Source organism: Callithrix jacchus, chromosome 7 (genome assembly GCF_049354715.1).
Source record: "Callithrix jacchus isolate 240 chromosome 7, calJac240_pri, whole genome shotgun sequence".
NCBI lineage: Eukaryota > Metazoa > Chordata > Mammalia > Primates > Cebidae > Callithrix > Callithrix jacchus.
The window spans coordinates 126,686,352-126,711,170 of NC_133508.1; the positions used below are offsets into that span (position 1 = coordinate 126,686,352).

The 24,819-nt window shown below is 38.6% G+C and overlaps 1 protein-coding gene across 2 annotated transcripts in view; it reads right to left on the reverse strand.

The window, feature by feature from the left end:
- Positions 1–2,109: 2,109 nt before the first annotated feature.
- The window catches only part of GBP5 (guanylate binding protein 5), a 33,698-nt gene continuing 10,988 nt past the window's right edge, over positions 2,110–24,819 (reverse strand). The window contains exons 2-12 of one of the 2 annotated variants that reach the window (XM_017974906.4): positions 14,370–14,507; positions 13,149–13,357; positions 12,537–12,664; positions 11,227–11,336; positions 10,768–10,964; positions 10,157–10,399; positions 8,787–9,067; positions 7,633–7,845; positions 6,363–6,465; positions 5,896–6,077; positions 2,110–4,501 (exon numbers count right to left, since the gene is read on the reverse strand). In XM_017974906.4, the coding sequence (XP_017830395.1) occupies positions 4,388–4,501; positions 5,896–6,077; positions 6,363–6,465; positions 7,633–7,845; positions 8,787–9,067; positions 10,157–10,399; positions 10,768–10,964; positions 11,227–11,336; positions 12,537–12,664; positions 13,149–13,357; positions 14,370–14,392 (1,803 nt within the window). In that variant the 5' untranslated portion in view covers positions 14,393–14,507 and the 3' untranslated portion in view covers positions 2,110–4,387. The remainder of the gene's footprint in view (positions 4,502–5,895; positions 6,078–6,362; positions 6,466–7,632; positions 7,846–8,786; positions 9,068–10,156; positions 10,400–10,767; positions 10,965–11,226; positions 11,337–12,536; positions 12,665–13,148; positions 13,358–14,369; positions 14,508–24,819) is intronic. The other variant, XM_009001646.5, reaches the window with a different exon arrangement.

Genomic DNA, 24,819 nt, shown 5'->3' on the forward strand with positions numbered 1-24,819 from the left:
CCACAACCTCTGCCTCCCAGGTTCAAGCGATTCTCCTGTTCCAGCTTCCCAAGTAGCTGGGATTTACAGGAATGTGCTACCATGCCCAGCTACTTTTGTATTTTTAGTAGAGATGGGGTTTCTTCGTGTTGGTCAGGCTGATCTCGAACTCCCAATCTCAGGTGATCTGCCTGCCGTGGCCTCCCAATGTGTTGGTGATCTTTATACACTAGAGTCATTACCGCATTTTCTCTACTTCATTTTGGAAATTTCTTTACCTACTTATTTTGTGCTGAATTCTTATACATTGTTTTGAAGCTATGCTTTTGATTTTAATTCTTTTAAAATAATTAAAATTGATTGTGGAGAGGCCTCATAATCATGGCAGAGGTGAAGGAGGAAAAAAGGCACATCTTACATGGTGGCAGGCAAGAGAGCATGTGCTGGGGAATTGCCCTTTATAAAACCATTAGATCTCATAAGATTTATTCACTATCATGAAAACAACACAGGAAAACCCACCCCCTATGACTCAATTACCTCTCACCAGGTTCCTCCCACATGTGGGGATTATGGGAGCTACAACTCAAGATGAGATTTGTGTGGGGACACAGTCAAATCATATCATTAAACAAGATAAGAAAGTACCACAAGATGATTATTGATGTGGGGTCTAAATTCAAAACACCTTCTGTGGTATTGTCCTTAATGTTTTTCATTTCCATGCCTTAATGATAATAATTTTAATAATGATAACACTAACATACATTAATAATATTACTTAAAACAATAATTGTCATAAAACAATACTTTATGTTTAATGTTTGTAAGGTTTTTATGAGCAACAGATGAATCACTACAGTGACCATAATAAAGTGACACATAATAAATTCTAAGTATCTCTTAGCTGGTACAAATAACTATTCATAATGTTAATTAATAAAGACATTACCTTAGTTTCCTATTGGTGCTGTAACAAATTATTACTAATTTAGTGGCTTAAAATAACAGAAGCTTATTACCTTACAATTGTGGAATTCAGAAGTCTGTGAGGCTTAAATCAAGATGTTAACAATGTTGCATTCCATCTTGGTCTAGGGGAGAATCTATTGCCTTGTTTTTCATTGCATTTAAAACTAAATCAGTTGATTTCACAACAGTAAGACAGAAAAGAAAGTCAGAAAATATACACTGCTTATTGGTAGCTTCAAGAAACCATCAGTGTTTACCTTACAGTGTCTTTTCTTGTTCTTTTGTACCCAATGACATCTCTATCCTATCAGATGAAATATCTGAGGTTGAGTGGGAGCCAGGGAAGCTGGTGGGGAAGGAAATGGGGACCACAGGTGAAAGCAGCATGCCTCTCTGGTTTTCGGTGGGGGAGATATAATAGAGAGTATTAGACTAGAAATCAACCACTTTGTAACATGGCCTAGGTTAACAGTAACAAGGTGTGAAACCTTAGATAAATGACTTAATTTTGCTGAATCTCAGGTTTTTAAAAACTTGTTTAAGGTGTTTAATAAAGATACAAATATTTAATTTGGAGTTAGAGCTATTCTTTTTACCCATAATATTTCCTTGGATGATAAAATGCACTTTTTTTTATGAATTGCACAGCTTGAAAAGGTAATTATACGGTATTGCTAGGCAAACACTCAGTTGAATATGCTGGTACCTTCTGAACTTCAGTACAAATCTAAAAATACTGCTAAGTAATACCACATCCTATCTGGTATTAAAAATTTCTCACTTTAAAACTTTTCAAAGAACAGTAAAAGGAGCAGATACTAAAATTTTTCTGCTTTTTTCTGTGTATAAGTAAATCATATTTTGAGACTAAAAAAATTCAAGCTCCTATCATATCACCTACGTGGAAAATTCTTTAGTTAAGTAAGTACTTTTAAGGGAGAAAAACAGAGCTTTGTGTAATGTTTCATAATGTTTTTATAATGTCAACAAAAAACGTTTTACTGGAGTTATACAAAACAAAGTATTAAAAGTACATAAAAAGATGTAATATAATGTGTTTTAATTCTAGTCTTAAAGCAATTCCTAATCTCCTTAGGGAAATTTAGTCTTTCTCTATATACTTTTAACTATTGAGAAAAATAAAAACAAAGAAACTAATTTATGGTTTTCCCAAAATATTTTTATGGTTAAAATCTGTACAAATAGATATACTTATATAAGATATATACTTTAACAAAAATCAATCGTCTTTCATATATAATTGCAAAGAATTAAGATCATTTAACTTTAGGACTGTAAGTAAGCATTAAATTAAATGCACTCAGTCAGATTTTTGGCATATTATATAACATTCCTTATACCACATATTTATAAGATCTAAAGGATTATAAGCATATTATACATAATTAAGTCCAATATAAATTGTTTCAGGTTATAAAATGTCCTATTTATGTCCTTGGTGAGGGTGAACAAAAAAGAAAAGGCTTCTTCTTTAGCCCTTAAGCTTATGACACAATTTCCACGCTGGTAATTCCTTTCATCCTCTGAAGGAATCTCTATTTGATGATAACATTATTGGCTTTCAGCTTGGAATTTCTCTACAGAGATTGTCTATTGACAGTGCCAAAGAATTACCTCACTGTCCATAGAATAGCAGCCTCCACCCAGTTGAAAGCTGCACATTGTTTCCACTTTACCATTGATACTTCCCTCTGATGGCACCCAGCGCATGACCATTAGCAGGAGTGATGCCCCAGTTGTCCCCAGACTTTGGTCAAGTTAATAAGATTTCCACTCCTATGAGGATCTAATGCCACTGCTGATCTGACAGGAGGCAGAGCTCAGGTAGTATGTAGGGCTGTGGAGGCCCCACAGGGTCATGGAGTGTCCTTTATGCTGTGTTGAGGTGCAGGATCCGAGAGGTAAAGAGACAGGACACTGAAGAACAGGTGAAGAGCATTTGGACTCTGGGGCCACACCACCTGTGAGCAGAGATCAGCGGCGGCCCCCAAATGCCCCAGAGCATCTGTATTTATTAGGTACAAGCAGGGGGCAGGGTCATGAGTGAGGTCATCATCTACAGGCTTAATAATAGGGCATACATAATCACGTGAGTTACAAGCGAGGGGACCACTCCATTATGTCACCTGGGCAGAGAGGTGTGCCGTGTGCAGAAGTAGAGGGTCATGTACAGAAAAGGGGTCCACCCTCGTTAGGTCACCGAGGCAAGAACGGGGCTGTGTGCAACAGGTGTTGTGTGCAACACTTCTTATCTGGGTGCTGGAGAATTCAAAGGATTTCTAATGAGAGCTGACAGACTTGTGTTCTTAAGATATTTATGGGAGGATTCTTTGAGCTAGCAGAGAAGCGAGAAAATACTGACAGGATGTACAGCAGCTGTGAGTGGTCACACCAGAGGGGGTTCCTCTCCCTCGGTTACTTCCAGGATCTCAGGCCTGAGGCCCACTTTCCACAGGAACTGGATACAAGGTACTACAACTCCTTAATCAGGATGAGAAGCACTTGCTCCAAGCCTGCCATACAGCGTATGCCTTTTCAGGCAGGGATGCCACTGCCTGGATCTTTGGTTCTCGTCTTGGTCTGGCTGTTTTCCCATGTACTGCTTCTGTTCTGCGACTGCTCTAGGCATTACTCCTACTACAAACTACTTACTATATGGTTATATAGAAGGATTATATAAATCAGCACTAAATGTGTCAGTACAGTTCCAACTACAATACCTATATGATTATATAGAAAAATTACATAGGACTAAGTATGCTAGCTCTATGTAAGCAGTAAGTTACACTTCAAGCACTAATTCTATAAACTAATATATGATTATACATGAAGGATTATATAAAGGAAACAGCTGAGCAATAACACTATAAACTAAGATATTCTTCAGGGACTAGTTGCGCCTGGGGTCTGGACAGTTCTTCTTCGGTGCCCATGGGGGGTGTTACCCACAGTGGCAATGCTCTCTTACCTGCTGCTCACCTCCTGCTGTGCGGCAGGATTCCTAAAAGGCCACAGACCGGAACCAGTCTATGACCCGAGGGTTGGAAACTTCTGCTCTAGGTAACAAAATACCCTGAGACAAATATGAGAAATTAGACAGATGGCATTGAGATGCAAGAGAAAGCATCTCCTGATGAAACCATCCCAATATCAAGCATAAATGAAGGCAGTGATTCATTGCCTCTTATATAGCTTATTATCTCTTAAAGGAAGCAATAATCATTTAAACTACAGGATTATTGAGATGTACATTTTACCAGATACCAGCATCATAATCTTAAAGCTGTATATGAAAGTTTGAAAAAATAATTATAAAGTTTATTTAAATGTCGATTGTCCCAAGTTCTGTAGTTTCTTGTTCCGTTGTGTCATCATGGACAAAGAGTCAAAAAAGGAAGCTCCCACATTTAGCACTTTAGAGTAAGACACATGGATCGTCACAAATAACATTCCTCTGGACATACTGGAGCTCATGGTGAAGTCTTCTGTTTTCAGCTTCGAATGTTGCTCTGAGCCGTGCAGCTTGTTCCTAAAGTGTGATAAATAGAAAGTAAGATCAAACATCTTCTGATTGCCTAAATCACTCACTTGTCCTTACTTCTTTTCATCTACTGTAGCAATAAACAGTTCCTGAATATCTCTCTTCCGTCCAAGTTCATCTAACCTATTTCTGTAATTATTCACCCCCCTCATCTTTCTCTAGAAATTCCAAAACTGTCATTTCTTACCCCTGAAATATTGGTATCCCTAGGATTGCATACCAAAGCTTCTTCTCCCTTAAACCACACAATTTCCTTGGGCAATCTTAGTCATAACTTGACTTGAATTCTCATTCACACGTAGGAGAATGTTAGCTATATTTCTAAGAGAAGAGGTTGAAACAAAAATATTGTATCTAAATGACATGGAATCAGGTGGGCTTTCTAATTCTTAGATGAGACAGTTTGTTCAGATCACCACAGTTTTGGAAGCAGAAGTAGGAGAAAAGAGTGAAGACACAAATAACCACGTGTTGCTCATACTGCTCTTTCGGAAGGAGCTACAATCAGAAATATTTTAGAGTAACTTCTGAAGAACTAGTACCCACAGACTGGCAAGCCAAGAAGAAGTAGGATGTCATTTGTCTCATTGGGGTGCTGACACAGGAATTTCACAGTAGGTGTGCAGAAGTAAAAACATTGCAGATTCTACTCATATGGAAGGCAGTTTTGTTAATGTATGAGGCTTGTGTGATGTTGGCAGTTATTATCTCTTTAAAATACCATTTATCTTATCAGAAAATGAGGACGCAATAGTTCTGCTTTACAGTGAATGAATTAGATGACATCATACATGTAAAGTGCTATGACAACAACTGATAAATAAGAACTATTGGAGAATGTTTGGTAACTACTGACAGTGACTGGTAAATAAAACTAAAGAACTAGATGAAACAAACTGGCAGATTAAAGGCCTTCAGAAAGGAGATGATCCAGGCAAGAACAGGGTCATAGACACCATAACATGAAATCAAATTAAAAAAGTATGTATGACCAAAGCAAAAGATTGTTCAGGGCAATTAACACGTTAACGGGAGAGACCAATCACTGCAGCCTAGAAATGCCTTGGTTTTTATTGAACAACATACAGTGCTTACTCTGTACCAGGAACCATTTAAACACAAATATTAATTCATTTCATTATCAAAATGACCCTACATAGATATCATCACTGTCTCCATTTTACAGGGAAATGAGACACAGAGGGCATAGATAACTTTCCTAAACCATATAGTTGCTAAGAGGTGGAGCTTGGATTCATACACAGGCATTCTGGCTCCAGACTCCTTGCTGAGAGCCACAGTAGCATGCTGCCTCTCCCTTTCCCACTGCTTCATACTCTCATGATTACAGGGAGGGGAGAGATGAAACAATTGATGAATACCTGCATCCGTTGTTCCTCCCTCCTCTGTAGCTCTGCCAGCCAATTTTGTCTGTCTCTCTCCATTTGTCTCACTTGTTCCTGATGGACTCTAACCTGCTCCTGCATCATTTGCTGGATCCGTCTTTGAATCTCCTCCAACCTTCTTGCGTTAGCCTTTGCAGCCTCTGCTTTCACTTGTTCCTCTGAGGAGAAAAAGATAAACTTCTCTAGGATTAATGTGCCCCTTCCTTCTGCCTCCCACTTTTATTTGTGATTGTTCCAGCTTCCTGGAGAAAATTCCCAGTTGTTGTTTTTCCTTTCCAGGTAACCACAATGCAGGATCACACCACAGTCAGATATGGCCTGAGGAGCTAAGAAATATCTTTGCCATTCTTGTGCTAGTTTAAGATCCTATGAGGGACAGGCTAAATTAATTTCAAATTTATAGAGGTTTTTTTTATCTCGCATCATTTCCACTTTCTTCTCACCTTTCATCGTTTTTTCCTTCTCCGTGAGAGCCTGGTCGGCTTGTAATATTGCATCACTCACAGACTTCTTGGACTTTAAATATTTCTGTAGAATTTCTTCAGCCTAGCAACGCCAAACACATGCAGTTAGAAGCAGGAAATGGTGACTAGGAACGTCGTAAACATCTTTACGTCTTGTTCTTTCCAGGGGCTTGTGGAACACCCTCTCCTGTCACAAGTTTGGGCATGACCCCATGGTCAGTCAGAGCATGTAAGTGCACTAGACGCAAAGGACTTGTTCACAGGTAGAAAAACACCGCAAACAGTATGAAAATTGATGATGCTTGTGCTTGAAAGACTGATTTATGCTGGGAAAAAGACACTCTCTTTCCCCTGAGACTGAGGGCAGTAAGGACTAGTTAAGCTTGGACCTGTTGGTGTCATCTTTATTGTCATGTGGGGTGAGCCTGCCTGGAAATAAAGCCAATTAAGTCAGGAAAAGGAAACAAAAATGACAGAAAGAAGGAAGGAGGAAATGAATATTATTATTTAAACTCCTGAATGTATTTATACTTGAAACTAAACTAAAATATTTAAATATTTTGTTTTTAGTTTGTGTAAGCCAATGGTGTTTCTTTTTTTTTTTTTTTTTTTTTGAGACAAAGTTTCGCTCTTGTTACCCAGGCTGGAGTGCAATGGCGCGATCTCGGCTCACTGCAACCTCCGCCTCCTGGGTTCAGGCAATTCTCCTGCCTCAGCCTCCTGAGTAGCTGGGATTACAGGCACGCGCCACCATGCCCAGCTAATTTTTTGTATTTTTTAGTAGAGACGGGGTTTCACCATGTCTACCAGGATAGTCTCGATCTGTTGACCTCGTGATCCACCCGCCTCGGCCTCCCAAAGTGCTGGGATTACAGGCTTGAGCCACCGTGCCCAGCCCCGCCAATGGTGTTTCTTAAGTTAGTTTCAAGTATTGGGATTCTGCCCAATATGAACATAAAGGCCTCTTTGTTCCAATGAATGTTGATACTCACAAAACAAGTCTGGTGATTATGGTGATGGTTCAGTTTAATCCCACTGCTACCATTAGAGTGTAAATTCTGTGCTAAAAGCACCAACACTGGGCACATTGTTTTTCCCTGAATGCTTATTCAATAAAACGGTTACTGCTAGGGAGAGACATAAACCTCATCTGTGTGCCTGTATACATGGCATGTTTCCTGTTCTCACTGTTTTTTTCTAAGAAGTCCCTCAGGAATTCTCCACAATTAATAGGTAGAACCAGGGATACCTGTATTCCTTTCCTAGGCTCCTGATAGTACTTTGCCTTCAGCTCTTCCATTTTCTGAATGAAGAGATTATGGCCTCCTGGTTTAGAATAAATTCCCTGCTTCACTGCTTCTTCTAGAGGACCAAAAATATCCTTAAGTAAAGCAGAGCAGCGATCCGAGGATGCTTCCAAGTTCTGTTTACAAATGTCATTCCGCTTTGCATCTAGTAGAGTCTTCAAAGAGATTAAAAACCCATGGAAAAGATGTTAGCAATACTTCAGTATTTCTGGAAATAATTCTCAAAAAGAATCTATATTTTTTTTCTAGAAACCTAGAGGAAGACACATTTAAGCAAGACTATATCCTTCCCACCAAACCTGGAAAAAGTCCAAGGATGATACTCCATAGAAAAATAACATTTATTTTGGTTTTGAATCTCTTGTTATTTCTGCTTTAGGTGTAATCTTCATGCCACAGACCTCTAGCTTCATGTTTTAATTTTAAATTCAGCCTACAACATTTCTTTTCCTTTTTTCTTTTTTTTTTTTTTTTATTTGAGATGGAGTTTCTCTCTTGTTACCCAGGCTGGAGTGCAATGGCTCAATCTCGGCTCACCGCAACCTCCGCCTCCTGGGTTCAAGCAATTCTCCTGCCTCAGCCTCCCGAGTAGCTGGGACTACAGGCGTGTGCCACCATGCCCAGGTAATTTTTGTATTTTTAGTAGAGACGGGGTTTCACCTTGTTGACCAGGACAGTCTCGATCTCTTGACCTCGTGATCCACCCGCTTCGGCCTCCCAAAATGCTGGGATTATAGGCGTGAGCCACCGCACCCAGCCAACATTTCTTTTATTATTTCAGTGTTTTACGTGGGATTTCCAATGGAAATTTAATACTTTATAAATGCAATTGTTTAAAGGCAGAAAATTAATTAAAATTTAGTCCATGGCTATAACATGGTAAATGTGTGCATATGTGAAAACTTCAGAACCTACAAAGCCCAGAGTAGTTATATATTTGTTTTTGGAATAAAAGTGGTATCATGGCTATATATTGATTATTGGTTTCCAATCTAGTATAAATTTCTTTTCTTAACTAAGTTCTGTTTTATCATTCATAGCAGTACTTTGTCTTCTATTGACCATAATCCCTATGAACTAAAAACAAAAATATTACCTCCAATTCTTTCTGGAAACTTTGGTCTACATCCTTGAAAGAGTTTTTAATGAAGACTTCAATGGCCTCCCTCTCACTGGCCCTGTGCAGGTCCAGCAGCTCCTGGAGAGTTTCCGTGGGCAGCTGCACCTTCTGGCCCATCTGCTGGTCATAGTGAGCAATGGCCTTTTGCACTGTGGCTGAGTTCTCCATCTGGGCCAAGGCCAGGACTGTGTTCTCTATGCAAGGCAGATCCCCACTGCTGATGCCATTGACATAGGTCAGCACCAAGTTCTTCAGACCTCCATGGAAGAAAGAAATGTTTATATGATTTGCAAAGCAAGAAAATATGATCAATATAGCAATTTCTGAGAATATACATTTAATAGTTACATTGTCTGAAACTTTTTAGCATTATAGACAGTAGTCAAGTTGCCCAAATAAGTTTATTTGGAAAATTGTGTATCAAGAAGCCACGTTTTTCATTCTTTGGGAAAGAAACTGTGTTCAAACAAGAAAAGAGGAAATTTTAAGATGTTTGTGATTGTCCACATTTCATCCTTCTCTGATGGAGAAATGAGAAGATGATCATATAAAAGTCAAGCATATTCATTTGAATGTACTTAATATAATGCTATAGACTTCTGTCCCTTTCTTTCTGTCCCAATCTTGCCCTTTTCTTTCCTCAGCTTTCTGTTCTCTTCAGAATTCTTTTTTTCTATTTTACTTTAGTATAATTAAGCTAGGAGGAGAGCTACCTTCTCTGAAAAAGTAGGAAGTAAGCAATTTAAACCAGGTTTCTCTTAATGTTTATTTGAACTTTCCTGTTTTATATCTTTGTCATTTCACGCTTTCTTTTCCACTCAGCTTACTCCTATAATGTAGCAATTACTTGCAGAGTTCTGAGACATAGAGTTCTTAAGGAAAACTAGACTCAGAAGTCTGCTTACATTTCTTTTAGGGTTCTAGACAATTTGGGCCTTTGTTTAAAGTTTGTATCAATGAAGTTTCACTTATACAGTGTATACATGGTATTGTACACAAAAAAACATGTATGTCTTGCTCATCTTGTGCCTATCAAAGACTGTGACACATAATAAAAATGCAATATAGTTGTCAAACAAATGCTGCCAGCCTGTGTGGATTAATCCAGTTCAGTAGATCTTTAATTTTATCTTATCTTCAGGTTTTGTTTCTATTTTATGTAACTTTAAAGGTATTACTACAAAAAACACACATTAGTAATGTGTTATACTCACAGAAACTTAATAAATATGATACATATGATTTTCACAGTAGCAATTCCTATTGACACTACAAGGATAATCTTATTAAAAGTGTCCATTATCGTTTACATTAAATTGAAGGAAAATCCTAAAAATTCTACTCACGAGATCCATTGACTTTGATGCCACCTGGAAGAGTCTTGGTCATAGAATGGCTGAAGATGTAGGAACAGAATTCTGCCACTTGTTGCACAAATTCAGGCTCTAGCTCATCATCAGGCAGTGTTTCAAGTTGGGCAAGCTTCTTTTGGTGAGCAGGTAAGTCAAAGATAAAGCATTTCTTTTTTGGAAAGAACTTCTGTATACACAGACGGGGCAAATTGAAATTTTGAACTCTTTGATCACTACCTGGAGAATAAAAAATAGGATTTATTTAGCATAGAATTTACATTCATTTTCACTTATTTACCTCAAATAAATGTCCTTTCGCCTGATGTCACCCAGATTAATATATCTTCATAAATCTTAAGAAAAAGAAAAAAGGTAACTAATCAAGGAAAGTCACAAAGAAAAGAAATTTGTTCTAAGAATTAGGCAGTAATGCAGCTTAATATTGAACCTACTTGTTCATTGTAAATTAATAATGTTCATTATTCACTTTGTAGGAGAGCTAGGTGAACATATATAGAAATCCATAAATTTAACCACCTAAACAAAAGAGATAATTTCTTAGAATACTTTTTTATAAATCTTTCCAAAATTGAAGTTCCTGTTACCTTGCTTTGGCCTCAGTGAATTCTCCAGATATGCATCTGCTGTGATGAGTTGCCCATCTATTTCCAGGCCTAAGCAGAAATCTCTCAGAGTCCACACCAAGTCTGGAAAGAAGCTCTCAGAGTCAGCAGCATCTTCAACCCCATCAAGGTCAGGTGAGGTTCTTGCCTTGAGCAGATCTGTCAGTTCCGTCACATTGCTGAGATGCAATTAAAGAAAACTGGCAGAAATCGGACTGTATCCAAACCCATACTTAATTCCATGTCTCCCCATTCCTTTATTTTCCCTATGAGTCTTAACCAAATTATCATTTTGTCAGTAAATATATGGACTCCTTTCTTTGTACTTTCAATGTTTATCATGTTTCAATTTTTGTGATTCACAAGTTCTCACAGACACGCATCTGGTAAAGAGAAGAGTTTTGTCGGACTTTGATGCCACCCTGTACCACAGAAGGATACTGCAGTAGGTCTATAGCTCCTTGATCGATTTTGTTCATGGTATTGTACACAAAAGTGCTGCTCAGTAAGAGTGCCAGTGCAAAGATATGGATATCATTCTTGTTGTCAGCCTAGAAGTTAGACCAAATCTAAGTCATGTCTCATGGGACTCCCAGAAGTGCAATATTTAAAAATAAGCTCTTGGTGTATAAAGCCTTTTTTTTTTTTTTTAGAACAAGACAAATAAAGACTGTTAGAAATACTAACTTTGGATAGTTCTCTTATTAACACTGACAATTTTATACTGATCAATATCTTATTTACTTACCAGTTCCTCTTATAGCTACTGTTAAATATTTGCAAAAGGGATAAAGTTGGTGGGGTGATCAGAGTACTTAAAACCGAGGTTTTCCAACACATAAAACAAAATTGGCCTATATACACAGTACATATACCTATTTTATTGAATAGTATCAATAATGTAGTTCACATTAATGATCTTATCAGATTCTAACAAAATGCTGTGAGGTGGGTTTATAGTTACTGTCTCCATTTTGTAGGTAAGGAAACTGAGGCTTAAATTGTGGCTTATCATGTTTGAGTCTTGACAAATCAAAAACAAAGAGAAAAAAACACAAGAAAACAATGGAAGTTCAAGAGAAAGATTCAGGTGTGCGCTGGAGCCACCTCATAGCAACTCATGACAGCCAGATGTGTACACGTCTTCCCAATTCTGAGTTTAGTGAATTCACTTTGGTAGCTTGAAATCAATTATGATGGGAGTATTCAGAAAATAGTCAGGTGCTACAGATCATGGTTGTTTTTGTTTTTTTTTGTCAGTGAGCTGGTTGTTAAGTACTTACCAGCATATAACTAGGAAAGGCCCATGTACCTACTGTTTTTAAGTAATGAGTTGAATAAGAAAGACCAAAGAGAAAATAGGACATTTGGAGAGAGTTACTTCTCTCATTAACGTCAGAAAGCTACAAGTGCTAGAGCTTTGACTGGAACACAAGTTCATTTAAGAATAGCACCAACTATTAACTAGTATAATCACAGGATCAGGTTTGTAACAGTGATTTTATCTGCACCATCTTTCTGAATTTGAGTTAACTGCCTAGCTTAACATCAACACAGTTCTGATTCTGGCTTATAAATGTATTTTCTTACTTCAGGCTTCCAAACTCTGACTATTAAAAATACAAAGTAAAACAGTGGGGGATATACATTGGTCAAGTGGAGCAACACATTTACAAAAATAAACCCAAAATCTCCCTGTGGAAAGACTGTTCAGAGATTAGGAGGTTTAAAAAGGAATTCTTTTTCCTTACCTTTTCTACGTCTCCCAGGCCTTCAGTGTCAAGCAGAACTAATGTGTGATTTGGCCTGTTGGGATGAGGCACACACCATATCCAGATTCCCTTGGTATGAGACTGCACCGTAGATGCAACAGAGAAGCCTGCCAGGGAGAGAAACCGGAAACTGGGGATTTGCTTGATGATTCAGCTAGAGTTTAAGGAAAGCAAGATGAGATAGCAGAAAGTACACCCAGTATTGAGTTGAATGATGATATAGAAATGGAACAATAATATCAAATACCATAGGTTGGAACTTTGATATTTAAATTAAAAATATGACACTATAGAATGCTGCTAGTTTATAATTTTGTATATGGAAATTATTCATTGATGTCTTACTCCTTACAAGGAGAACATATTATATATTTTACAGGAAGAAATTAAGGCCACGAAAAAAAAAGGTGATTTGTCAGGAACAGAGAACTGCCCTTCATCTTTCAGAAGATAAAAAGACCAGCTGTGGCCTAAATATTGGTTTTAAATACTCATCCTCATGTCTTACTTTCTCTCCTCACTTTCCTGTACTGGATGGTGACTGTGTGAATGGACAGAAGGGTTTGGCAGAGCTTTTCTGGTGCCACTCACCCTTGTTCTTCCCAGACAGCCTGTTCAACAGGTAGGATTTGCCAGTGCGATAGAGGCCTACAATCGCCACGACCACTACAGGCTGCATAATGGCAGACAGGATCTCCAAAGCTTCCTGATTAACCTTCAGATGCTCATTAATGTTCTCGATGAGGCACACAGGGTCTGACATGTGGATCTCTGAAGCCATGTCTAGGATGTTACTTTTCCTGCAACAGAACGGATGGGATGGGCTGGAATTTCTAGTGTTTGCTTAATAAGCAAAGAAAGTCATTTTACTTACTGAACCCAGGGACATACTACTCCCCAGCATTGCCTACGTTTCTGAAATAAATTGTTTAAAAATAAAAAGAGATAGCAAAGAGAGCCACAGTAAACTAAGTCCTAGGCCTTTTATAGGTCTATAGTAGACCTATGGCTACCCTACTTGTTCTTAAGTATTTGATAGGCATACAAAAATCCATTTCCTGTATCTAACCAACTAGTTTGAACTAACTCATATTCCACTGGTTTTTGGTTTACTTACGTTTTTTAGTTTTTACCACCCTGGGTCCCTATATTAATTCTTTATGACATTATTTATATATTACATTGTTCCTTTGACTTTATATCAACTTTGTTTTTTTCTTAGTTAGGTCTATGTCCAGTCAAACTGCATTACATTAAATAATACCAAGTCATTATGCAGCATTATCTAAGAAATCACAGTTGTTTGCTTCTTAGAGATATGCTTAAATTTTTACATAGTTATTAATGTGCTTTATTAAACCAAAACTTTAATGAATAATTATTTTATGATTGATTGAACGAATAAAACTTCTTTAACAATACCTAATCTGTTTTTTTCTAACTTCTGAGCATCAATCCCTATAACCTGAAGAATATGAAAATTTCTGAATTTTTTTTAAAAATTAAGCTATATGAGAAAAAACAAATGCCATAAAAATGTGTTTTTCTACTTTGCCTTTGCCGAGACCAGCTCTGTCACAGAGACCCCAAACCAGGCAGCACTGAAAGAATTAAGAAACCGACACAGAGGTAGAGAGCAAAAAGCTATGGGACAGATGGGGCCTCAGCATTCCCAGCTGAGAGCCTCGGAACAGAGCCTGACCCACACATTTATTGACAGCAAACAAGTGATAATCATCATTTAACCAAAAACATTCTTCAAAGGGAACAAAGCATTTTTGAGTGGCAAGAAACAGGCTCTGGCTCACTTACCTACTGCAGCTGGAATTTATCATTAAGGCACCTGTCGTTCATGCTATTGTTGGTGGTTCAGAAGCCTCCCAGCCGTCTTCCGCCAAAGGGTGGGCGAGTCAGGTCTTTCTTCCCCCGGCTCCGGTAAACCAACAACCTCTAGCAATATGCGGCACTGCCATCACGAGTATGTCACAGTGCTATACATATCCTGTTTACCGCCAGTTTCTTTAAGGCCTGTTACGTCAGGCTTAAAGCCTGCTCTCAAATGCTCCCAACAGCCTTATTATAGTTTCCTTCCATTGTAAAGGTGTTTATTTACTAAAGAAGCTAAAAACTTCACCATCTGTTTGACCCGTTCTTTCACTAAAATCTTAGAATGAAAAGGTCTGGATTCTCAATTTCTTTACTGGCAGATTGTAAACTGTCATTGTTCAATTATAAAGACCCATTCTCCCTGCTTCCTCATAGCTAATGCCGGGCAAATCATTATATTGACACACACATTAAAACAGAAACTGCTTGGCAGCAGATAATAGGAGATCCATTTGCAAATGGTGTAGCACTAGGACATGGGAGTCAGAAAATGCCTAGTGCTAGCTTGATCCAGAAAGAGGCAATTCTGCAATAATTTTAGACTCAAATGCCAACTCTTTTCTCATCCTAATCCACTTTCAGTGCACTATCCGTACCTTATATTTGTAGAATTCTGGTTGCCTGATTTGCATGCAGCAGAGGCCAGAATAATTTTTACACTAGAAAGATATGGGCACCTTGCAGTGATAATCTACAGCAATTAGCTAGAAAAACAGAAGATACATAAGCCAGATCTGTAAGCAGACATTGAGAGCTTACAAGATCTTATGCTTTGGGATGATGTCACTAGTGGGAAAGGGAATAAATTTGAGTGTTCAGACCTCCTTAGGAATGACGATGGCACTGGATATCTATATTAATAATAATAATAGTATTTTACATGCTGTACCCTAATGTTTTCTGGATAGCATCTTTAATGCTTTTAGTAAAGCCAAATTTCTAAAACATTATTGCAGATTTAATGTGTTCAAGCCACAAACATAACTGTTGCTCTGTCATTCATAACTTAGCCTGCGATGAGTGCTCTGGGATGCATTCTCCCTGTTTGAGTCCTATAACCTTTTGCAAATAAACACAATGCAAGAATGGTTCAGATTACATGCACAAAATGCACATTTTGCCTTTTCAGTAAATAGGGTGTGATTTCCAATGCCAGCCCTACAACTGGCTACCTGTATCTCTCTGGCATTTTACTCAACTCTTTCAGCTTGTTTTCTAAAACAGTAAAAGTAAAGAAACAACTATTTATTAACATCAGTAATAACTGCTGGCTTATAAGAGAGAGAGAGAGAGCAGCAGGAGATTTTTAAAAGTGCAAAGAAGGAAACTGCCAAAAAATAATAAGAGAAAATGCTGAGAAGTGGTAGTGGATTTCTGAAAGAAAATATATGTTTTCAACCATACAATTATAGTTTGGGTTTTGTGCCTGCATATGTATATGTAGTTGTTGTTGCTGACTTTTGCTTATTTTGCATCATTTTTGGTTTGAATTTGGATGAAAAAGAGAAGGCTCTAAGGATACAAATGGAAATCAAACAAGTACAAAGTGCTTGAAGTATGTGTCATGGTAAAAAATTCAAAGGAGAGAATTTCAAGGAGTGAACAAAGTTGCCAGACAGTATTGAGGGGTCCGTCCAGTGGGCAACTGTTAAATTAGGTGATTTATAGTTGTATAGGCAAGAGAGTAGTAGAAACAGAACCCAACACAAAAGGGGTTAGTTAAGTGAGTAGATGCCAAGAAGCCAACATGAATTAAGTCGGGGCTATTTTTTTCCTCTTTTTCTTTTTTAACTAAAGTATTATTTTATTTTACTTATATTTATTATTATGCTCTAGGTTCTGGGATACATGTGCAGAACATGTAGGTTTGTTATATAGGTATACACGTCCCATGGTGGTTTGCTGCATCCGTCAACCTGTCATCTACATTAAGTATTTCTCCTAATGCTATCCCTCCCCAAACCCCCACTCCCTGACAGGCCCTGGTGTATGATGTTCACCTTCCTGTGTCCATGTTTTCTCATTTTTTGACTCCCACTTATGAGTGAGAACATGTGGTGTTTGGTTTTCTGTTTCTGTGTTAGTTTGCTGAGAATGATGATTTCCAGCTTTATCCATGTCCCTGCAAAGGACATGCACTCATTTTTTTTATGGCTACATAGTATTCCATGTGGTATATGTGCCACATTTTCTTTATCCAATCTATAATTGACGGGCATTTGGGTTGGTTCCAAATCTTTGCTATTGTGAACAGTGCTGCAATAAACATATGTGTGCATGTGTCTTCAAGATAGAATGATTTATAATCCTTTGGGTATATATCCAGTAATGGGATTGCTGGGTCAAGTAATATTTCTATTTCTAGATCCTTGAGGAATAGCCACACTGTCTTCTACAGTGGTTGAACTAATTTACACTCCCATCAACAGTGTAAAAGCTTTCCTATTTCTCCACATCCTTTCTAGCATCTGTTTTGCTAGACTTTCTAGCAAAACAGTGTAAAAGCTTTCCTATTTCTCCACATCCTTTCTAGCATCTGTTTTGCTAGACTTTCTCCTGACTTTTTAATGATTGCCATTCTAACTGGTGTGAGATGGCATCTCATTGTGGTTTCGATTTGCATTTCTTTAATGACTGTGATGATGAGCATTTTTTCATGTTTGTTGGCTGCGTAAATGTCTTCGTTTGAGAAGTGTCTTTTCATATCCTTTGCTTACTTTTTGATGGACTTGTTTGTTTTTTTCTTGTAAATTAGTTTAAGTTCCTTGTAGATTCTGGATATTAGCTCTTTGTCAGATGGATAAATATTGGGTACCAGCCCCATATCTGGATATGGGTGCACTTAGTCCCTGCAGTGATAAGGGATTGAGAAAAGGAAATAAGAGACACAAGAGCATAATTTACAGCATGGGTCCAGGGGACCAACACAATTGTGGGAAATGCATTGGCCCCAAGCTCTGAGCTCCAAACACTTTTATTATGTGAATAATCTCATTGATCTTATGGGTGTGGAAGGGGAGGGTGAAGGGGTAGGTAAGATGCGAGGGTGGGAAGGATAGCACTTGAGATCCTTCTAAGACATGCTAAACTAGTACTCTGAGTTTATCACCTTATCATGGTGCATCAGAAGTATATTTGATGAGGACCCACAGGTTTGACTACACCCAATGCATCAAAGGGCTTTTATTTCCCGAGCATTAAGGACATAGAGCAATTAAAATCACTCCACATTCTGAGAACCCAGGCAGAGCCTGAGGTGTTTGTGATCTCTTCCCTGCAAGGCTTTTCTCCTCCTTGCCAGCTCCTATCTGCAAAGATCCTCCCAGATCTTGTGAGTTGAGGTTGCCTCCCTTCTCAGAGATCTTTGCATAAGCCCTCTTTATAAGACCCTCATTCAGTTTCCATGTTGAAAAGGCATTCATAGGACCAGAGCAGTATTGTCTGCTCTGCAACCACCCCAAGATGTTCCTTGGTGTTACTGTGCTCTTGGATGGTCTTTACCTTAGGCTTCCTGTTGCCACTTGATTTCTAATTAACTGCACCAATAACATAGTTTAGTTTGGTGTATAAACTTCAGTGTACTCTGAGCCAAGCAAGCTTATAATTATTTAGCTAGAATTAACATAGGTCTCCCCCTGGCCATTTTGACCCACAGAAAAATAGCAAAAATTTTCTCGCGTTCTATAGGATGCCTGTTCACTCTGATAACAGTTCCTTTAGTTGTGCAGAAGCTCTTTAATCAGATCCCATTTGTCAATTTTGGCTTTTGTTGCCATTGCTTTTGGTGTTTTAGTCATGAAGTCATTGCCATGCCTATTTTTTTTTGTTTTGTTTTGTTTTAGGTCTTATGTTTAAGTCTTGAATTCATCTTGAGTTAATTTTGTATAAGGTGTATGGAAGGAGTTCAGTTTTAGTTTTCTGCATATGAGTAGCCAGTTTTGTCAAAGATCAGATGGTTGTAGATGTGTGGCATTATTTCTGAGGCCTCTGCTCTGTTCCATTGGTTTATATATCTGTTTTGGTATAGTACCATGCTGTTTTGGTTACTGTAGCCTTGCAGTATAGTTTGAAGTCAGGTAGTGTGTTGTCTCCAGCTTTTTTTTTTTTCTTAGGACTGTCTTGGCTATATGAGCTCCTTTTTGGTTCCATATGAAATTTAAAGTAGTTTTTTCTAATTATGTTTGGAAAATCAATGGTAGTTTGATGAGGATAGCACTGAATCTATAAATTACTTTGGGCAGTATTGCCATATTCACAATACTGATTCTTCCTATCCAAGAGCATGGAATGTTTTTCCATTTGTTTGTGTCTTCTCTGATTTCCTTGAGCAGTAGTTTGTAGTTCTCCTTGAAGAGGTCCTTCACATCCCTTGTAAGTTGTATTCTTATATATCTTATTCTCTTGGTAGCAATTGTGAATGGGAGTTCACTCATGATTTGACTCTATTTGTTGGTATACAGGAATGCTTGTAATTTCTGAACATCAATTTTGTATCCTGAGACTATGCTGTAGTTGCTTATCAGCTTAAAGAGATTTTGGGCTGAGACTATGTGGTTTTTTAAATATACAATCATGTCATCTATAAACAGACAATTTGACTTCCTCTCTTCATATTTGAATATGCTTTATTTCTTTCTCTTGCCGGATTGTCTCTCAGACAACAGTGCAATCAGATTGGATCCTAGGATTAAGAAACTCACTCAGAACCGTACAACTACATGGAAAATGAACAACCTGCTCCTGAATGACTACCGGGTAAATAACAAAAGTAAGGTAGAAATAAAGAAGTTCAGGGCCGGGAGCGGTGGCTCACGCCTGTAATCCCAACACTTTGGGAGGCCGAGGTGGGTGGATCACGAGGTCAAGAGATCAAGACCATCCTGGTCAACATGGTGAAACCCCGTCTCTACTACAAATACAAAAAATTAGCTGGGCATGGTGGCGCGTGCCTGTAATCCCACCTACTCGGGAGGCTGAGGCAGGAGAATTGCCTGAACCCAGGAGGCGGAGGTTGCGGTGAGCCGAGATCGCACCATTGCACTCCAGCCTGGGTTACAAGAACGAAACTCTGTCTCAAAAAAAAAAAAAGAAAAGAAAGAAATAAAATCTTTGAAAGCAAAAAGAACAAAGATACAATGTACCAGAATCTCTGGGACACAGCAAAAGCAGTGTTTAGAAGCGAATTTATAACACTAAATGCTCACAGAAAAAGCAGAAAAGATCTAAAATCAACACCCTAACATCACAATTAAAAGAACTATGGAAGTAAGAGCAAACAAATTCGAAAGCTATCATAAGACAAGAAATAACTAAGATCAGAGCAGAACTGAAGGAGATAAAGAGATGAAAAACCCTTCAAAAAATGAATGACTCCAGGAGGTGTTTTTTTTAAAAGATTAACAAAATAGATAGACTGCTAGTCAGACTAATAGAGAAAAGAGAAAAGAATCAAACAGACCCAGTAAAAGATGATAAAGGGGATATCACCACTGATCCTATAGAAATACAAACTACCATTAGAGAATACTATAAACACCTCTACACAAATAAACTAGAAAATCTGGAAGAAATAAATAAATTTCTGGACACATACACTCTCCCAAGACTAAACCAGGAAGAAGTTGAATCCCTGAATAAACTACTAACAAGTTCTGAAAAAAAGAGATCAGCCAGAGGAAAGGAACTAACAGAACATTCTTCCTCCCTGCCTTACAGAGGGGCATGGTCATCTACGCTAAAGCAAAGGTCCCTTATCACAGAAAGAAGTTTCCTTGACCTTTAGGTGCTTTTATAGTCATCTCAAAAACAAAATTCTGAACTCAGAACTTGGCAAATTCAACGCAGAGGAGTTCCTAGGATTCCGATTATCCTGCCAACTTCTCTAGGAAGAAAGAAGCAACTTTCATTGGTCTTTTGTGTTTGCTTAATTATAAAGATACCATTTTGCAAGCTAAAGGCTGGGCTTCATTTGAAACAGTCTCACTCTGTCACCCAGGCTGGAGCGCAGCGACATGATCTTGGCTCACTACAACCTTCACCTTTCGAGTAGCTGGGATTACAGACATGCACCACTACCCCCAGCTAATTCTTGCATTTTTAGTAGAGATGGGTTTCACCATGTGGGCCAGGCTGGTCTCGAACTCCCAGTCTTATCTTATCTGCTCACCTTAGCCTCCCAATGTGCTGAGTGAGCCACTGCACCCAGCCTGTAGCAGCTCAAAATTTTCTTTAAGAAAATTTCTGTCTTTAAAAATAATTCTTACCTAAGTACAAATGATTATGGCAAATAACATACAAATGGCATTCATGATGTCTCAAAGAAGCCTAAATAGAACTCAAGATTAGACTAAATGATTTTCACTAGGCATATTCAAGGTTGCATGATTGAAAAACATTTTTTTGAAAACTATTTCTATTTCACATTCTTTCCTGTAGGATTTTACTACAAATAACTTTGGGAATGAATAAAATGGAGTGGTAATAGACTTCTTGTCATTGTGATGTTTGCTTTCCATTCAAATATACAAAGCGAGATGTCATATCCCGAATATAGTTTCTCTTCCCCAATTACTGATAGCATGTCTGTTGGCCAGTCAAGAATAAGAATAGAGTTTCTTTAAATTATTCGGATTTTTTCCACTAAGACACATTAAAATACTTAATTGTGGAAAACCAAACATCACAGTTTTCTCCATGAACTCCTAAACCTTCTTTAAAGTCAGAATAGGCATCTTAGTTACTGACAGTTTTCAGGTTTTGTTCTCCCTTGGTGATGATATGTCATTCCATGAGTGAAAAAACTTTTTTTCCTAGGGGTAAGAAAGGTATTCTGTCAATACATTATCATCAATCCTTAAACAGTAACAGTCTTAGCACTTATCTTAAAGCTACCCATCTCTTATAACCAGAAAGATTATCTTAGACTGTCCTTCACATACTTTACTTACTGCCTTGGAGGAATAAGAGTTGCTCACTGTATTTACTTGCTGTCATGCATATTCTTCATTGCACCATTGGTGTATAATGTTAAAAAGAATTTCATTAATATTATTTGAAGTATTTCAGAAGGCAGCTTGCTTTTTAATTTATGCATCTATGGGTTTTTTGCAGAAGAAGCGTAATTCTTTGATATAAAAAGGAACTGTTAAAAGAGTTGGAAACTCTGCTCCTGTGTGTATATATTTTTTAGCAGTAAAGCAGCTGGGGCTGGGAATACACTGAAAAAAAGAAAAAAGAAATTGAGGCAGTAATTAATAGCTTACCAACCGAAAACATCCCAGGACCAGATGGACTCACTGCCGAATTCTACCAGAAATACAAAGAGGAACTGGTACCATTCCTTCTGAAATTGTTCCAAACAATAGAAAAAAAGGGGATCCTCCCTAACTCATTTTATCTGGCCAGCATCATCCTGATACCAAAACTTGGCAGAGACACAACAACAACCATGTTTCAGGCCAGTATCTCTGATGAGCATCAGTGAGAAATCTTTAATAAAATACTGGCAAACTGAATCCAGCAGCACATCAGAAAGCTTATCCACCAAGATTAAGTCGGCTTCATCCCTGGGATGCGTCCATGGGATGTGTCAGTATATACAAATCAGTAAACATAATCCATCATGTAAACAGAACCAATGACAAAACCCACATGATTATCTCAATAGATGCAGAAAAGGCCTTCGACAAAGTTCAACACCCCTTCATGCTAATAACTCTCAATAAACTAGGTATTGATGGAATGTATCTCAAAATAATAAGAGCTAATTATGACAAACTCACAGCCAATATCATACAGAATAGTCAGGGCTATTTCTTTCTTTCTTTCTTTTTTTTTCTTCTCCTGCCTCAACCTCCCAAGTAGCTGGGATTACAGGTGCCCAACACCATGCTTGGCTAATTTTGTATTTTCAGTAGAGACAGGGTTTCACCACATTAGCCAGGATGGTGTTGATCTCTTGACCTTGTGATCCACCCACCTTGGCCTCCCAAAGTGCTGGGATTACAGGTGTGAGCCACCTTGCCCGGCCCTGTTCGTCTATTCTTGTGCCACTATCATACTTCATTACAGGGCACAAGAATATCTGACACATAGTCTTTCTTTATTACTAAGTGCAGTGGTATGATCACAGCTCACTGCATCCTTAGCCTCCTGGGCTCAAGCAATCCTCTCACCTCAGCCTCCCGAGTTGCTAGGTGTGTGCCAACATGCCAGGCTAATTTTTCATTTTCAGAGATGGGGTCTCCTTATGTTGCCAGTTTTTTTTAAATATATATTTTATTGCATTTTAGGTTCTGAAATACAGGTAAAGAACATGCAGGATTTTGCATAGGTACACACATGGCAATGTGGTTTGCTGCCTCCATCCCCATCACCTATATCTGGCATTTCTCCCCATGATATCCCTCCCCAACTCCCTACCCCTCACTGTTCCTTTCCTAGTCCCCCCACAGACCTCAGTGTGTGATGCTCCCCTCACTGTGTCCATGCGTTCTCATTGTTCAACACCCACCTATGAGTGAGAACATGTGGTGCTTGATTCTCTGTTCCTGTGTCAGTTTGCTGAGAATTATGGTTTCCAGGTTCATCCGTGTCCCTACAAAGGACACAAACTCATCATCTTTTATGGCTGCATAGTATTCCATGGTGTATATGTGCCACATTTTCCCCATCCAGTCTATCATCGATGGGCATTTTGGTTGGTTCCAAGTCTTGCTATTGTAAACAGTGCTGCAATGAACATTTGTGTGCATGTGTCCTTATAATAGAACAATTTATAATCCTTTGGATATGAAGTATTTAAATGCAAGATTACAAGATTAACACTAAGACAAAAGTATGCTGAATTGCAGGGTCTTTATTGCCAGCAACCATGGAGTACTCACGTCTTTCCAACCCGTGGCCCAGAAAAGAGGGTGACAAGACTCTTTTATACCCTTAAACCACCTCTGGGGGTGGGGGTAAAGGGATTCAGACATTCTGAGGGCCAGGGGATTCCATAAATCACCTCCCAGGCAGAGAGGAAGGAGCGGGTCTCCGGACATTCCAAGGGCCAGGGGACTTGTCACTTCGATTCTTACTTAAGTGGTTTACAGAAGTCAAGATAAGTGTTAGTTTACACATTGTCTGGGCAGTAGTGGAATCCACAGATCTCAGTTACTTATTACAACTCTTGGGGGCCAGGGTGGAATTAGCTTGGGCTGCTTATTCTGGTCATTACTGGTAAGCAAAGGCCAGCAATTCTGGCAGTTACTGATAAGAAAAGGTAAGCAGTTTTACATAGTGAGCACTTTGCAGAGCAAACTAGCAGTGTTATTTACAGAAGCCAAGGCCAGTAGTTATTGTGAGGAGAATGGGGCAGCCATTACAACTTATTTCTAAAAAACAGCTTTGTCTTGTATAAAATGGCGTTGCTCAGGTTCCAGCTATAGCACATTCCCCCCTGTTCTTTTAACATGTATTAAATCTTTAATAGGTTTCCTCTTCTTGACACAGGGGCTTAGAGTTGGATCTTAGAACTATGAACTTTAGTAAATCTATTCTTTCCTGGATAAATTTGAGGAGGATGTTTAAAAGGCATGGTCCAAATGTTAGCCCTAGGACCATTAGTCCTAATGGTCCTGCTAATCCAGTGAGTAGGGATGTTAGCCAGGGGGACTAAGAAAACAGTTTTTGGTACTAATTTCTTGAGGCCTCTCTGAGGTGTTTTCTTGTTTCTAAGTTCTGTCTAACTATCATAAGGCTGTCCTGAATGAGCCCGGATTTGTTTGCATAGAAGCAACATTGTTTGCTGAGTGCTACGGCACAGCCCTCCTTTCTTTAAGAACAACAGGTCTAATCCTCTCTTATTTTGTATACACTGGATGGTAAAGATGTTTCCTTTGTCCCACCCACTCACATATACTCAGAGACCCCAGATATGCCTTGTTGCCCATCTCTTATTTGGATACAGGACTGTTAGTTTTGAGTGGATTACAAGAACCGGTGTAGCAGGGGTTTGGGGAAGAATCTCGGGTGAAAGAAATGAAAGAGTCTCTGTTTGCAGTATATCCTGATATAGTGGAGATAGTCTCATGGCCCTGATAGGGGCAGAAGAACTCCTCTAAGTTTCTATAATTTCATCTCCTTTGTGGGATAGACCCTGGGCATAGATATAGCTCTATAGTCTGAAGCTGTTTTTCGGTCTCTACATTCCCACACTCCATCTCCTTTGCTTTCACTGCATTTCCCCGCCCCCATTTTCTTGTCTTCATTTGTCCTATCATATTTATATCTAGGCTCTTGCTTAAGAGAGTGCAGAGGTCTAGGGAGAAGGTTATGGGATCTCTGGGAATGTACTCTAAGGTTAAGTTGACAAGGGTGGATCCCTTTCTAG